This window comes from Antedon bifida, chromosome 9 (genome assembly GCF_963402885.1).
Source record: "Antedon bifida chromosome 9, ecAntBifi1.1, whole genome shotgun sequence".
Taxonomy (NCBI): Eukaryota; Metazoa; Echinodermata; class Crinoidea; order Comatulida; family Antedonidae; genus Antedon; species Antedon bifida.
This window is the reverse complement of record NC_136234.1, coordinates 18,519,247-18,534,926: the sequence shown is the minus strand read 5'-3', so window position 1 is coordinate 18,534,926 and position 15,680 is coordinate 18,519,247. Positions and strand designations below refer to the sequence as shown.

At 35.2% G+C, this 15,680-nt stretch overlaps 1 protein-coding gene across 2 annotated transcripts in view; it reads right to left on the bottom strand.

The window, feature by feature from the left end:
• Positions 1 to 992: 992 nt before the first annotated feature.
• Positions 993 to 15,680, bottom strand: part of LOC144852062 (cytoplasmic dynein 1 heavy chain 1-like) — a 47,129-nt gene continuing 32,441 nt past the window's right edge. Inside the window, exons 60-84 of one of the 2 annotated variants that reach the window (XM_078709755.1) lie at positions 13,304 to 13,543; positions 12,782 to 12,966; positions 12,439 to 12,508; positions 12,090 to 12,236; positions 11,568 to 11,718; positions 11,389 to 11,476; positions 11,075 to 11,240; positions 10,682 to 10,816; positions 10,130 to 10,399; positions 8,446 to 8,521; positions 8,111 to 8,271; positions 7,828 to 8,000; positions 7,262 to 7,499; positions 6,769 to 6,939; positions 5,883 to 5,984; positions 5,436 to 5,557; positions 5,223 to 5,326; positions 4,811 to 4,977; positions 4,408 to 4,476; positions 4,007 to 4,273; positions 3,153 to 3,263; positions 2,921 to 2,981; positions 2,626 to 2,722; positions 2,178 to 2,214; positions 993 to 1,769 (exon numbers count right to left, since the gene is read on the bottom strand). In XM_078709755.1, the coding sequence (XP_078565881.1) occupies positions 1,614 to 1,769; positions 2,178 to 2,214; positions 2,626 to 2,722; positions 2,921 to 2,981; positions 3,153 to 3,263; positions 4,007 to 4,273; positions 4,408 to 4,476; positions 4,811 to 4,977; positions 5,223 to 5,326; positions 5,436 to 5,557; positions 5,883 to 5,984; positions 6,769 to 6,939; positions 7,262 to 7,499; positions 7,828 to 8,000; positions 8,111 to 8,271; positions 8,446 to 8,521; positions 10,130 to 10,399; positions 10,682 to 10,816; positions 11,075 to 11,240; positions 11,389 to 11,476; positions 11,568 to 11,718; positions 12,090 to 12,236; positions 12,439 to 12,508; positions 12,782 to 12,966; positions 13,304 to 13,543 (3,564 nt within the window). In that variant the 3' untranslated portion in view covers positions 993 to 1,613. Of the gene's footprint in view, positions 1,770 to 2,177; positions 2,215 to 2,625; positions 2,723 to 2,920; positions 2,982 to 3,152; positions 3,264 to 4,006; positions 4,274 to 4,407; positions 4,477 to 4,810; positions 4,978 to 5,222; positions 5,327 to 5,435; positions 5,558 to 5,882; positions 5,985 to 6,768; positions 6,940 to 7,261; positions 7,500 to 7,827; positions 8,001 to 8,110; positions 8,272 to 8,445; positions 8,522 to 9,430; positions 9,549 to 10,129; positions 10,400 to 10,681; positions 10,817 to 11,074; positions 11,241 to 11,388; positions 11,477 to 11,567; positions 11,719 to 12,089; positions 12,237 to 12,438; positions 12,509 to 12,781; positions 12,967 to 13,303; positions 13,544 to 15,680 lie in introns of those variants that run through there. The other variant, XM_078709756.1, reaches the window with a different exon arrangement.

Here is a 15,680-nt window from a genome sequence, read left to right as displayed (position 1 = left end):
GCCTCGCTATAGTCATTTTAACTCGTAAGTTTGGTGGTATTATTCATGATTTATATATTTAATGCAGCAATATTGATATACACGTACAGTATGTGCAAGTATATGACATAGTGTCAATTTCATAAAAACCAGCTACTACTGTTTTCTATTATTAAAATGATAGATAATGTCCTCTGCTCGTCTTTGAATCCACCATCCTCATAGGCTATTAAAGAAACGTGTCAATTGATATTATAAAGAAAATGTTTTAAGGCTGCAACATCTTTTATTACAAACTACTTTGTTTCTTTTGTGAATTTGAATTGACGTCTTTTTGGGGTACTTTTAAGATATTTCATGACTTCTGTCTTTCTTTTTTTGTTTGTACCTAGAAACATTTATACTTGAACGGTTTCAAACTACATTTAACTGTCACCGGAGAGGAAGTAAAGAAGAGGTTGGATCAGGGAGTCTAAAATTCCTCAAGTCTGTACTTATTGTCTATTGTTAGTCCACCAGTAGTTTAGGTTCTAGACGGAGTTTTGACTTAAATGCTAGTAAAGGGATAAACATTTTGGAACATATGGTGTTCCATACGTATACTCCTTGAGCTCACAAGTCTAGTTTTCATACAAAAATCGAAACGTCTGCTGGTGGACTAACATAAAAAACACATTAACTACAGACCTGGGAAAGTCTAGTCCACCAGTTGACATTTCGATTTTTGCTCATGTATTATACGTATGGAACGCCACCGGTGCCAAAATATTTATTTTTTACCAGTGAGTTGAAATAATTCAAAATACCCAAAAGCAATTGTTTAACGTTACCGGAGCTTATGGGGGCCCTGAGCAGTGCCCAGAGGGAAAACAGGCATTAAAACGCAAAACGCCCGATTCCTCTAGTGTTGGAACTTGGTTTCTTAATCCAAGGGCCTTAGGCTTCTGCTTTACGCCACTGATCACAAAACATTAATAACTATTAAAGTAATATATGGAATGAACAACATAATATCAGCAATTTCAATGACATTTATTCCACAAACATTTATATCATGCATTCATTTATTTTCTATAGAATGTCTTCATAATAATAGAACTTGAAATCAATGCAAATAATTCAAAAATATTTTGCATTATGTAATTGATTTATAATCATGAATATTTATTATTTATTTACTTCATAATTCGGAAAAAATTAACATAATTATAACCACAAAAAAAACCTTTTAATTTGTAATTCTAATTCTACTGAGAAAACCTTAAGAATATCCAAAATTAACTAAAATGTAGCTCATTTAAAAAGCATACACACATTTTCAGAAACAGTATCTAAATTTTTGTATTTTTAGCAATAATTTGAATATATTTAAAATGCACACATTGATTTTATTTAATATTTTTCCAAAGTCAATAATTTTTAACAAATAATTAATATTATTACTGTTAACTTGTACACCAATTATTTTCATTCATTTAACTGCTTTTACTATCTTATTTTTGACATTACATTTCAAACGTCTAATAATATTTTTTTAGATACTGGATGTCAACACATAATTGATAATAGCTATATCGGAAGCAAATCTGATGATTGTTTTTTTGATGTTACCTAAATTATATTTTAATTTTTACTTAGGCTGAAAGGCCAGAGCATAAGACTGCTACACCTCGCTCATAGAAGCTGTGGTCTGCACTACCCTTAGTGGCGGATCCCTCGCCGGCCGTATCCATGGTGAGTGTAAACAGAAGTTCAGCTCTTGTATGGTTCAAATACACAGGAAGAGTTACCTATTAAGATTAAAAATAGTTTCATATTATATTTATGGTTTTATGCTTTTTTTTTAATTGTACTAGCCCATTACAGACTGCAGATTTCATATAGTTTGAATCCAACTCTCACCGCATTGCTTGTATCCTAAGGCACTCTCTCCACCCAGGTGTATTAATGGGTACCGGTTAGATCAAGACACAACTTTGCGCTGACTACCTAGCTGCTGCATTATGGGAGTATGTTTCTATATATGTTTGATGCAAAAAATGACCGGGGTAATAAAGTGAAGCGCTTAGACGCATTGTGCAATAAGTGCGATATAAGAAAGAATATTATTATTATTACAGTATTTTTTTTACTCTTCCCTCATTACATTAAAACTTTATCTAAACAATACTGTACAATAAATAAACCAACTAACTTACCATTGTGTTACTAAGTTTCTTGGCTTCATCAGCATTTCTGAAAAAAAAAACAGAAAAAATACTTTCATGTTTATGATTTTATGTAAATTAATTCACAGGTCATAGGTTAATTTATACAGTAGAACACCTCCCTTGGAACGCCCTTATTCAGGGGACACCACCCCTATTAAGGGGACATTTTCTCATGAAGTAAATGAATGGCAATGGCCAAAAGGAAAAGCATACTTTGTTTGGCCTCAAAGATTTCCCCTTTAACTATACATCTATTATGTTGATACTATAATGCTATGTTGATAAACTGTGCTCAAAAGGCTTCCAAACATGATATGTTTTCTTGCAACCCACGAAACGTGTCTACTGCTATAATTATACTTACCACAGGTGTACAGGTTACAATATTATTCGCAATAATAATTTGCATAATAAATGAATATGCTAATGTACTTACATTTTCCATCGTAGGATAGTGAGCGGCAGGTCTGTCGAGATGGCGCTACATAGGTACAGTTTGTTGTTTTGGCACTTGGATCCTTGCAGCTTTAAATCTACATATTAATGAATAACAAGGTATTTCCAATTTATAATAATGTGAAAAACAGAAAGAAAAATGCAACATTTTCTCTTTACTTTAACTACCGTATTTATTAAATGTAACAATTATCTGTCTCCAAAGCATGGAACATTTGTTGTGTATTATTGCATAATAATGCTTAAAAATAAATAAATTAAACTAATAACATTACCAGTAACAGCAAAGCTGCAGTCATCTATACTGGGCTTCTGACCTTTGTCAACAACTGTGACCTATTGCAAAAAAAAAAAAACAACATAATTGAGACAATAAAATCTAGGATATTTACAGTATGTTGTAACTAGACTCCATGTATCAGCAGTTACAGAAATTCATGCCTCAAGATATGGCATATTTAAAGGTTATCATAGTAGGTTTAGAGCACCATTAAATTAAAACCTTACCTCCATTTGTAGCTCTTCCAGTGACCAGCTGTTGGCTTGGGCAACAAATTGACGAGTGGCTGTGATGTATGCCTCTGGGATAAACATTCCACCCAACCAAACTTGAAGGTTCTACAGAAACGAATACATATCAATGTTATTACATTTATAAAGGTCTGTCTACACTATCAAAAAGTGTGATGTGCCCAAATATTATAGTGATATGATGTCATCGTGTCCATATACTATGGGTACGTCACATTTTTTTTGTCACATACAGTTTGGTTGCGTGGACGCCTCTAAGCCGACACATTGAATAACACGCAATGCAATGATAGGGAAACAAGATTCTATGAAAATGAATACAATAAATACTGTAAATCACTCCTTTGAGACACCTCTATTAAAGGGAAACTTTCCCATGAAATAGAACGAGAGGCAATATATATTTGAACACTGCAGCCAACCCCTATTCAGGGGGACACCTCTATTAAGGGGACACTTTGTTGAGGCCTGAAGGTGTTCCCTTAATAGGGGTTCTAAATGATGAATCAATCAATCAATCTCTTTATTCATCCCATCAAAAAAATACACACAAAAAAAAGGGGGCTTGTGACAGGAGGCCTACTAAAAGCTAGTTACATTAAGATAATAAATAAATAAAAAAAAGTGTGTATAGACGAATATACCATTATACAGTAGGATTCAACAGAGGACTTGCATTGTAAAGGAATAAAAATGGCAGGACAACCAGTGAACTATTATATAGACTGTATATAAAATAATTACAATCTCTAAAGTGACACATTGAATAACACTAAAAAATCTCTTTCTGTAGAGAGGGTAACAATACGTAGACAAAAATCCTGCATTACCTTGAGCTCCTTGGCACCACCTTGTGAGGTTGCTGTTGAAATCCTCTGAAGCTGTTTGATTCGCTCACTGAAGTCTCCGACCCACTGGATGACGGTTAAGCCAACTGGCGCCTTGTACTTGTTCCAATTGGTAGGAATGATTCCTTTCGCCAAGTCCGATATCAGAGCTCTGTCGTGATTGGTTTGTTTCTTTTTGCCTTGGCACACTTGAGCGACGTTCTCTAAATCGGCTCGTACTGTTTTTAATAAGCGCGCTCCGAGTGTTACCTAAAGTACGTAACAAATCATGCAAATAATGTGAAAACTTGTGATAATAATCTTAGTGCGTCATTCTAGACCACAACAATCATAATTCTATATTTTATATTTCTTTTTAAATTTACATTAAAAATACTTCTTACCTCTCTTTCAAAGAATCTGAAGAGCGGATCTTTAATGTTGTCTGCAGTTCTTCTCAACAATGGCAATGACTGAAAAAAAAAAACAGATATTAAAAAAATGAACTTAAAAAATCCTAAGAGATATTAAAAATTGTTGTAGTAGGGTGAAGCTATCACTTTAAATGTTGTCATCTTCATTATTACTAGTTTGACCAAGGCAATCTAACAACAGGACACTGAGCTTGCCTTGTCAAGATAGGAACTCGTAACAGTCCTTTGATCTTATGTCTGGCTGCGACAAATACCAACAGTACTGTACTATGTACATATCTTCTGCTGCGTGTAGTGGCTGTTAAGGGGTAAACCCTTTGATCTCCGGAGCTCAGCATCAGTGTCTTGAATGAAATATTGATAATTATCCTACCTTTGGTACAACACTCTGCCAATGGCCGACAGACGTATTCAAAGTTCTCATCCAAGATGGCCGACCATCTGATGTATGTCTTGTCCTCGACTCAACAGATGTGGCAGACATGTCCTCTTCATCTTCCAACAGACTCATCTTCAACAATTTGGAGATCATGTTACTCCCTTTAAAAAGATAAATGTGTGCATTAAAACTCTAATCCTCTTCATTTTTTAGGTACAATATCCACACATCAGTGTTTTAAACATGGTAGTAGCTACAATTGTAATTTAATTGTTATTATTTTTATTTTTATTCTTTTTTATATTGACCAAGGATTACCAATAGTAAATAAATCACCTATCAGTTAGGTGGTAATCCCTTTGACACAAGGGCTATTTTAATTCTAATTAATATAGCAATTTCTTACCCATAGTTGTAAGCAGCACCTTCTCGGCATTGTTAGGCAGGCCTAGCCATGATGGAGTCTGGTTTTCTGGCAGGGACTCAGTCCACTGTAAAAACTGTTCACGTCTAATAACGAAAAACACAATGTAATATGAAAGTCTAGGCCTAGAGTATATGATGCACACCTTTAGACAAAATATGGATGAAACAAATTAAACAAATTAAATCATTTTACCTAATACCATCTGGCATAGACAATCCCTTTTTATCGCCTTGTTCCAATTCCTTGATCAATTGGAAGTCTGAATCAAAACTCTTTACGGTAAACAACTTGTTGACGAAGGACGTCAGCAAACGCTACAAACAAAAAGATAACATTTAGCTGTAAAATTCTGGTCAAGAAATGGAAGGACATTTTTATGGTAGGTAATTATGGTGCATAACAATAATTCAAAAAGCATCTCCAAATAAATATTGATTACAAAATTGAAAATTCAGACATGTGTTAAATATTTTAGATAAAAAAAATGGTCAGTGAAAATATTCCTATTTTTTTTTTTATTCAATTTCATCCAGAGGCTCCTAAGGCACATCCTTAGTCTTGCGGAGCCTCTGCAACATATACAAAATATGAGCTTAGCTGGAAATAAATAACAACAAAAATCCTATTCTTAGTTTTTACCTGATCGAAGTCATTGTCGATTCGGCCACCATATATACACTGTGATAGAAGCGTCCTGAAGGCGTTCCATGGTACTTTGTCGGGAGACAAGTTGGATCTTCCCTGTAGACACAATTAAAAATATATACTATTTCAAGCTAGTTTAACAAAAAAGTGCGATATTCCCAAATATGGTAGTGATATGACATCATCATGTCCATATATGGGCACATCACATTTTTTGTCACATAAAGTTTGGTAGTGTAGAGAGGTTCAGGGACGATTCGGCCCTGAGACGATTCGGCCCGGGACTATTCGGCCCACTTTTGGTGGGACGATTCGGCCCACTTTTGGGCCGAAACATCCCACTTTGTGGGCCGAAACGTCTCACTTTAGACCAAATTCATATTCATTTTTTTTTTATTTATCAAGTTTTTAAAGGTGTTTAACAATCCGTATTTTATTGATATTGACAAAGTTGATATAATATATATAATAAATTACTAAAAAAACGTAATTTGATATTCAATTTATTACTTCGAAAACCTTGTTTATTTCGTGCATTCGCCAAGCGGCCAACAGAGGGCGTAACTTGTTTACATCGTTCGCGTGACTAAAAAATGATTATTTTCGACAATGTTTTCAAAATGTTTGCTTTATTGCATCTTTATCCCTAGTAGTGCTACCCCATAGTCTCTCTGAAAATAAAGTTTGGGGAAAAAAGTCCCAGGGCCGAATCGTCCCGGGCCGAATCGTCTCAGGGCCGAATCGTCCCGTTACCTGTAGAGAGAGCTTAAGATTTTTCAAGTAAGTACATTAGGTTTTTATTGAAGAAGGTTTAGTTTTGTTTTTAGTCATTGAATTGGGATTGTTGGGTTCAGTTTTATTATGGCTTAACGCTATATACCTTAGCTGCCATATCCAACCACACGTCAAGTGTGTCACAAGCACATCGCAAGTCTGACTCGTTGAACTCATACTTCTTAGACCAGCCGAGCGGAGAGTATACAAGACGTTCTTGGATGATTCCGTGGAACCATGACAACAAGAAGTACAACCTTGCTCTTTCTGTTGGAGCCTACAAAAAATAAATCTTAGTATTATTAACAAAATGACGGGCTTAGGGAGTGGAGGAGAAACATAACCCTGGCACTAGATCAGGATTGAACCCTGGACCTTGTAATTGGAAGGCAAATTGTAAGCACCAACCTACAGCTCCACAATACATACAGTATGTTCCAATTAAGATTTATTTGGTAAAATCAGGAAAGAGTGAAATTAAAATAAACATCCAGGTATATATATATACAGTATGTATTCGATATGGACATATTTTTGGTATCTATTTGGTATATATATAATATTCAATTTATTAAAATTCAACAATATTTCCAACAAACCTTATTCATGCGTGATGCTGGCACGGTACTGAACGTCCTCAATAAATTGGCTTTCAAACCGGGAGGCGGTTCAAAGACGAAGACACGCCCGGCACGGATCAGATTAACTGGCACCTTGGGATTGATCTCCATGGTGAGAAAGAGACGGAAGCTGGGATGAGCAGTGATGCTATGAAGTTTCTTTTCCAATGTTACCAGCCATTGTGGAGCAAGATGCACATTCTTCAACATCACCCATCTAAAAAAGATAACACAAAATATAGTAGAATCCTTCTTTTGGGGCAGCCCTATTCAGGGGACATGACTATTCAGGGAACAACCCTATTCAGGGGACACCACTATTAAGGGGAGGCTTTCCCTAAAACAATTAAAGGAAAAATATATGTTTTAACACTCTGTATATAAAACCCCTAAAAAAGGACAATAAGTGATTTTCTGTAATATTATTTTTTGCATTGTTTATTTGCCCAACTGAGTTGGATATTGTAATGGTTAATAAAAGATTACATTATTTTTAAGCTTTTATCGTTAATGCCCTTATACTTAAACTCTTTCCTAGGCCTTACCTTCCAGTCTTGGAGGCGGAGTTGATAGCTCTATCAGCTTGGTTGAAGCCTTCTGCTGACCCTATGGCAATCGATGTTATACCTTTACCAAGTTCTGCTGCCATGTCATCAACACGTCCACTGGCATCGTACCCGGTGACTGAGCACATCAGGATTGGGGTCGATGCTTTACACTGCAAGTAAAAAATATTTCCAGTCATTTTAAAATATGAGAAAATTAAAGTAGCATTTCATACAATACGTTAAGATAAATATGATTCACTGAAAATTAAAAATAACGTACATCTTTTTCAATGACGTTTGCCATATCCATGTTTTGTTCAGAGGAGTGTAAGAACTGATCTCCAAACACACTGATAATAAACATCTGGCAGGCAGACAGCAGACGATCAGGACGGAAGGCCTGGATTACTAGCAGACGATGCAATGCTTGCCCAATACCACCTGTAATCATATGCAAATTAGTATCATAAATTGTAAAATTAGTATAACAATATAGAGGACTTATATTTGGAGGTTATTTAATTTTATATCAACATATAAGTAGTAAAACAGCATAGATTGTGATGGAATTCTGGTATGAAATTTATGAAGTTCAGAATAAAATAAAATTCTTACTAAATGGTACTACTTCTTTCCAGCACATTGGTACATTGTGCTCTGGTCCTCCACTATGAAGCCAAACTTTAAAGTCCTAGTAAAAAGTGTGCAAACATAATATGAAAGAACATTTGACAAAATTAATTAATAATGCAAGATTTTAACTAACAAATTTGAAAAAAAAATTAAAACAAAACAAACAATTGCGATGGAATACACAACAATACATAAAAGTACCAAAATAATGATTGTAAAATTATAAACATAATAAATAGAAAACAAATCCAAAGTAATTCAAAAATTCATTTAATCTTTTGTCACCAATTTATATCGCTAATATGGAAATGCAAAAAAAAAAAAACCCAAAAAATACAAGAGGATGCAAATAGAAAAAATGTATACTATAATTGTTAATTAATCTTTTTCCCATTCCGGAGTACTGTATTTAGTTTTAATCAACTAAGGTGTAACAATATTATTACGATAGAAATGAAAGCAGTCAGAAACTGAGTGAAGTACTCGGCAAAATATATCAGGGAAAACTATAAATGTACTTTATATTTTGGTCCATGTTAAAAGAATACAGAGGGCGTGCTATTTAAATATCTCGTATGAAAGATACAGGTAAGTCAGATTTTAATATAATCTTTTGTGACCGACTAATATATCAATTTTCCTGAAAATCAAGACATGTTTTGTAAGTATATACCTATTAACACTAAAAAATTCAGGACGATAACATAAAAATTGTGGACGCTTTCGTGCTAACAAAGAAACAAATAAAGTAAGTACTATAATTGGCAAAATTCTATTTTACCAAGTAATAAATAACATAAAATCTAAACATCAACCCTTATGCACATTTAGTTATGTCCAGTCATCATGGTTACTGAGCTTGCCAACCCAGATTCTTGGGTTCGAGTCGTGGTTCTGGACTTCACCAAGTAACATTTAACTAATGTGCTTTCCTCATTGGTGGAAACAACCCAGTTAATTAATTTAATCATTTAAACCATCACCTGCATGCAAAAACCCAGATAATATGAATGGATAAAAAAGTTGTTAACTGCAATTTATTTGTTACTAACCCTCAGAGTACATAAGCCAAACTCTAGGTTTACCTGAGTAAAATAATTGATTATAATAAAATGAAAAACATTTATGAAAATATAAAAAGATGTTAATATAACACCAATGATGTAACTGTTAGTGTTTTAGTTTTAATGGTTTACAAACAGCAATAGTTACCAATGACATTTATTAAACCTATTTTTAATATTGTACATTTGGTGTACATTTGTCCTCATGGCTAGACTATGCTTCTATCGAGTCGAAAGTCATTCTGTGCATGCTCAGAAGCGTGTGGGGCAGTGTGATGGACGTTCAACTGAGATCGAGGTTCAAATCCAACTCTCGCCGCAAGATACTTTACTTACATTTGTCTCTCTCCACCCAGGTGTATAAATGAGAACCCGGTTAGATCAAGACACAACTTTGCGCTGATTACTAGCTACATTATGGGAGTATGTTTCCATACATGTTTGATCCAAAAAATGACTATGGTCATAATGTTAAGCGCTTAGAGGTTTCACAACATTAGGCGCTATATAAATCCAGGATATTATTAATATGTGCAAAATGACTCACTTTCTCCATCCTGAAAACATAAGGTAGGTATTAGTAGATTGCAGTCAATACTTACATCTTTAGATCTGACCCATTCAGCGAGCCCCTTGAAGGCTGGTAGGTTTGTAAGACGCATCATGGCCGCCACTTGATCACTTGTTAGATTCTCTTCCTTTGGTAGTTTCTCCGCCTGTAGCGAATGCTCCGCTCCTCGCAGGAAATGGTCAAATTCAACGTTGTAATCCGGTTCGCTCGAAACACCTTTCAGATGGATGCGAGCCAAGAGAATACCGAACATGATGTGATCCTCGTGCAGCATGCCATGAGCTACGCGGGTAAACGCCATCTAAAAAGAAAAATAAAAGATTATCAAGTCTTGTCGCACTTAATACAACACTTTTAAATGACACCAAAATAAAACTGGTCTGTCAGGTAATAGATATATGTATACATTTTGATATATTTTGCATCTAAAACAGTACACTCTTCGTAGAGCAGTAATGATATTCAAACATTGGACTTCATGGTTCAGTGCACAGCACAGCGACTACCAACAGTTTAATACAGTACAGTACCACACGGCACTCTCTATGAAAACAAAAATCTATTATAAAAAACAGCTTCTGACCTGGAATAAATCCTTTGTAATTATGGACAGACGCGATGTGTGCTCAGTTACTGATGTCAAATTATCATTTTCAGACAAAACTGCGTGGAACATTTCAAGGAAGAACTGCAGTGAGAACTGGTACAAGAAGTGAACCTGAAAAAAAAAATGTTATAGTAAATTATCATGTATTGTATTATATAACACCTAAATAAACTCATTTGATTGGATGATTGTGGGTCACATGGCATTCAATAGTTGGTACTAATAAATGATCAAAAAGACTCTTGGAAAGGAGCTTTTTCAAAGTAGATATTTATAATATATTCATCCGAGAGAGCACAATACTAGAAGGTTATAAAGAAGCTTATTCTGGTGAAGGTGAGGTTTAAATTGAGAGTGCAAGAAGCTCACCAGATTAAGTGCTTCCAACGTAAAATAGATACTGCTGCAAGACTGAGCGAGGGCGTTGTATTGTTGCGAGACCGTCTCCACTTCTGCCATCACAACGTCCGTCTCCTCAACTTTCTTTGTCACATCCGCAGCTTCTTTCTTCAATGTCTCTAGAGTTGTGATGATGCTTTAAAGAAAAATTTAATCAAAATAATAAATTAATAAATCAATCTATCTATATCATAGAAATTCAGGAATACTTTCTAAGGGACAGCCAGTCATGAGACAGCTAGGAAACTTTCTCAATACCATTCAACCAGTAAGAAAGGTATTACCTATCATCGTCAAGGATTCTTCCTTTTACATCATTCAAAGCCTGCAAAAGAGATTTCTCCAAGTGTCGCAGACGTAAGGCAAATTCCCCTGAAAGAATAAGACAAAAACTAATTATCTAATCATTTTATCAAAGATTGTATATAGAATGTTTAATTGAATTATTAGGTCAATTGATTACCTTGTAGTTTGAGCAGATCAGAACGCTTCTCATCAATGTCTGGTCGTTCTGCTTTCAGTACCTCATTCAAACACTGGCTCTGCAGACTGCTTCGGGTCACGGTGAAATTAACAAACGTTACTCTGGAACAGATGTCTGGTGCAAACTCAACCTGTAAAGAAAAACAACAACACATGTCGACATCAAGGTTCAAGGAATCTATTGAAAAGATTATGGAGATTTTAAAATGTTAATATTTATTTTTTTTATTACTACCACTATCAATAAGAATGGGGTACTGTCAGTGGTGTAACGGCTATGAGCACTCACTGGCTAAACCCTGGGGCCTGGAGCTTATGGGGCCCCTGAGCAGTGTCCAGAGGAAAATACAGGCATTTAAATATGTCGAAAAAGGCTAAAAACACCCAAGGCCTCCTGCGTTGGAGGGCCACTTGGGGTTCCTAAACCAGGGGCCTCAGGCCTCTGCGTTTCGCTACTAGGGATGGTACGCACAAATCACACAAATGTTTCTTTCAGACTTACGGTTGGATCTCTTGTTGAGAGGAAAATCGTAAATGATGGTGACAAGTCAATGTCTTGGTCTCCTAGCGATATTAGGACACGTCCACCTGTTCTGCGTACTTCACGATTCAGCACAGAGTTTAAGATCGGATCGTAGCTTTCAACATCCTATCAAAAAATAAATAAAAGACAATAACACATAGAACCCAAACTCATATTTACTTTGCAGTACCTGTTACCTTAATCAAAACTTGGTCTGCGATTCTAGAAACTGTTGAGTTTTTCACATTATATATAGTTGGTATTCAGTAAAACAAAACAAAAAGAAAAGGCAATTGTATGCAAAATTAATCATAGAAATACAATTTACCTGCACAAGAAGTGGGTTTCCAAAACGAAGAGAACTTTCCAAGTTCTTTCGGAAAGCATCATCCAAGAAACTAAGAGGGAAAAAAAGAATTTTTATCAGGGGCAAAACTATAACTCACAGAGCTGAATAAATGAAGCAATTTGGATGTGATTTATGATTGGTTTATTGCAGGAACCAGAGCTATGATTTGGATGCAAGACTCTGGGATTGGTACTGTAGGAAAGCATGTTAAAACAAAGCTAGAGTTTTGGCTGATTAAACAGTAGGTTCAACCAACATCACAATATGCCTAGGCCCTAGGTCTTTGGTCGTCAGAACAGTTCTCTAGGTAAAGAATACCAACCTGGTCTTAGAGATCTTCTTGTCCCTGTATTCATTAAGCAAGAAATCTGTAGCTTGACCTGATGGGTCGATGATCAATGGGTACCGGTTGAAGCGTTGGAGCATGATGGCGTTCTCAGTACACAAGTCGTCTTTTGGCAATGCGTTTGTCTGCCAGCGTAGACGCTCATCAGCATTGGAGAGATACTATATAGATATAAATTTAATATATTATAAGGAGTAACTGTCAACTGGAAATTAATAATCAAACACCAATTAATGTTTAAACGATTAAAATGAAGAAATCTATGAGAAAAACTGTCCCAAACGAGATTTCAACCCAAAACTTTCTGATATTCATATTATACAGTGTTTCAGTTTGTTTTTTCGTGCTGCCCATTATTTTTTATGATAGTTTTATATATATAGTTTGAATGTTTTGCTACCTTTTTTTATTTTTATATGCACTGTATATGGAGAATAATAAAGTTTAATAATAATAATAATTTATATAACAATTACATAATATTAAATTACTGCCTACCTCGACTCTAGCAATATCATGCCTGTACTTAATGCGAGCCTGTTGCAAGTGAGAGGACCATGTGCTAAACAAGTTGTGCCTCATCTGTTGATCAAAGTAGCCACCGTAAGCCATGAAGGCAGAGGACAGCAAGACATCTCCCAGGATGGTGCTCATCTGGTCTTTGAATGATTGGCTACTCGCTTCCCATCTCTCACTCTCCATAGACAGGCTACGTAGCAGGGCAGTACTTCGATTCACCTGGCATGATAGTTATGTAAATAAGTAATTAGCATATTTTTCTAGTGAATATAGGAACATAGGCACTGAATCAACCTACAGTAGAACCTGTTCTTTGGGACAACCCCTATTAAGGGGACACTTTCCTGTCAAACTAACAAAGCTTAATATACGTTTTAACACTATGGCTAACTTCTTTTCAGGGGACACCTGTGTTAAGGAGACATTTTGTTGGATAATGAATGTGTTCTCTTAATAGGAGTTCCCTTTGCAAAAAAGCCGTATACGATCCGTATACGCTGAAAACGTATACGACGTATACGGATCGTATACGATTTCACTGTTTACATTATTTCCACTCTGTTGCTCCACAAAGAGTTGGCGTCGTATACGTTTAGCATACGTAACGTATACGTTGTTTATTCATGATAAGAATATCGTATACGGGACGTATACGAATCATATACGAACAAACTAGGCCATTTTATAAATTATAATAGTAGTAATGAGTAGAATAGAGCTAAATAAAACATTTAAATTGTCATTACAACAAATACGTACGTAGGCTGGCTCTCTGGTCTAGCTAGCACCAGCCACTAGTCTAGTAGTATTATTAGTATAGTAGTAGTAGGAGCTAGGACATAAGACCATATTTATTTCTATTTATTAGATAGCCTAGGCTACCGATAAAATTCAAACAACGTTTTTCGCAAGTCAATAAAATACGCTAAACAGGTATACTACTACTAGGTAGGCCTAGAAAGGACAAGACAAGGGGCCATTTTCACGATGTTGTTTGCAGTTTTCCTTTATAAAATATGACAGAGGTCAGTAAGTTCAGCCGCCGACGACCACCGAGCGTCGCTCGGTTGCCTACAGTTGCAACTCGTGGTCGACTCGGCTCTCTGGTGGCCAATCATGCATATCATCGGGTACGTCGCGTCGTTCGATCTTCTCAATTCGTCACACCACGTGCGAGCTTTGGGTGGTCAAATTACATCGTTTATGTTAAGCGATATTATTCCGCGACATGTGTTGTAGAGTATAGCATGGAGATGGAGTAACAATAAGAGGAAAACCATGATCCAAAACAGAAGTGGGATGTGTTGATATGTACATTAACATTATATAATAATAATAATTATTATTTAACGATGAATACAATCGGATTTTGAATATGAAGTTGATCACTTCCGTAGAAAAAAATTAAAAAACAAAATTAGTGGTTATAGTAAATACAATTATATCGAATTTCAATTTTTTCCCGGTTAAGCGAACAGATTGAATTGCTTTCATTTATCTCAGCGGTATTTCTGCTTGGTGATTAAGAAATCATAAAACATGTCTTTAAAAAATAACCACCCTCAACTGTAAATAACAAATTAAATAAGTCTACTAAACATTGTTGATTTCCCATGGAACCAACAATACCCCAACTATTTCATTCATAATTGTTTATTTGTAACAGTTTATTTGAAATACTTGTCCTTTGTTAATTCAATTGTGTGACAATTAAATTAGATTGTACATGCTGATGCTGTATATTATGTAAAAAGATGAGTCATGTTTATCAGATTCTTGAAAAAGATCAAAACTTTGAATTCTCAAAATGTGTTCTAGTTATATCTTTATTTGGAGTTAGACTCGTACTACATTCATTAAAATGATAAACAAATATCCAGCAGCCGTGTGTACAGAGGGGCACAAAAAAACTATTAGCTACTGATATTGTACACAATTTATTACATGTAACATATTCAATATTATAGTAAAACGTCTATACGTAGTTACGAGGCGATATCCTCGCAACTAGGCTCATAGTTGTTTACCACTCCAACATATGATATGAATAAAGCCTATCTTATTAAGTATCTCGCGCCCGCGCATATACAACAAAAAGTTACAAAGGTTCACTTATTATATTAACGATTTTTTTTAAATTTACGAATTAAATAAATAAAAATATAATTAAATACCGCTTGGCCTGTCAGCGTTTACCAGGGAGATGTAAAATAAGTATTTAACATTTACCTGGTTTTACTACGTTCGCGTACAATTTATCATTTGGATTTTGGAAGTTACATGTAGGTTATGTTAAATTGTATTCATCAGTGACAACTCTAGGAAATTTACAGCAATTAGTTCTGATGCCTAAAAT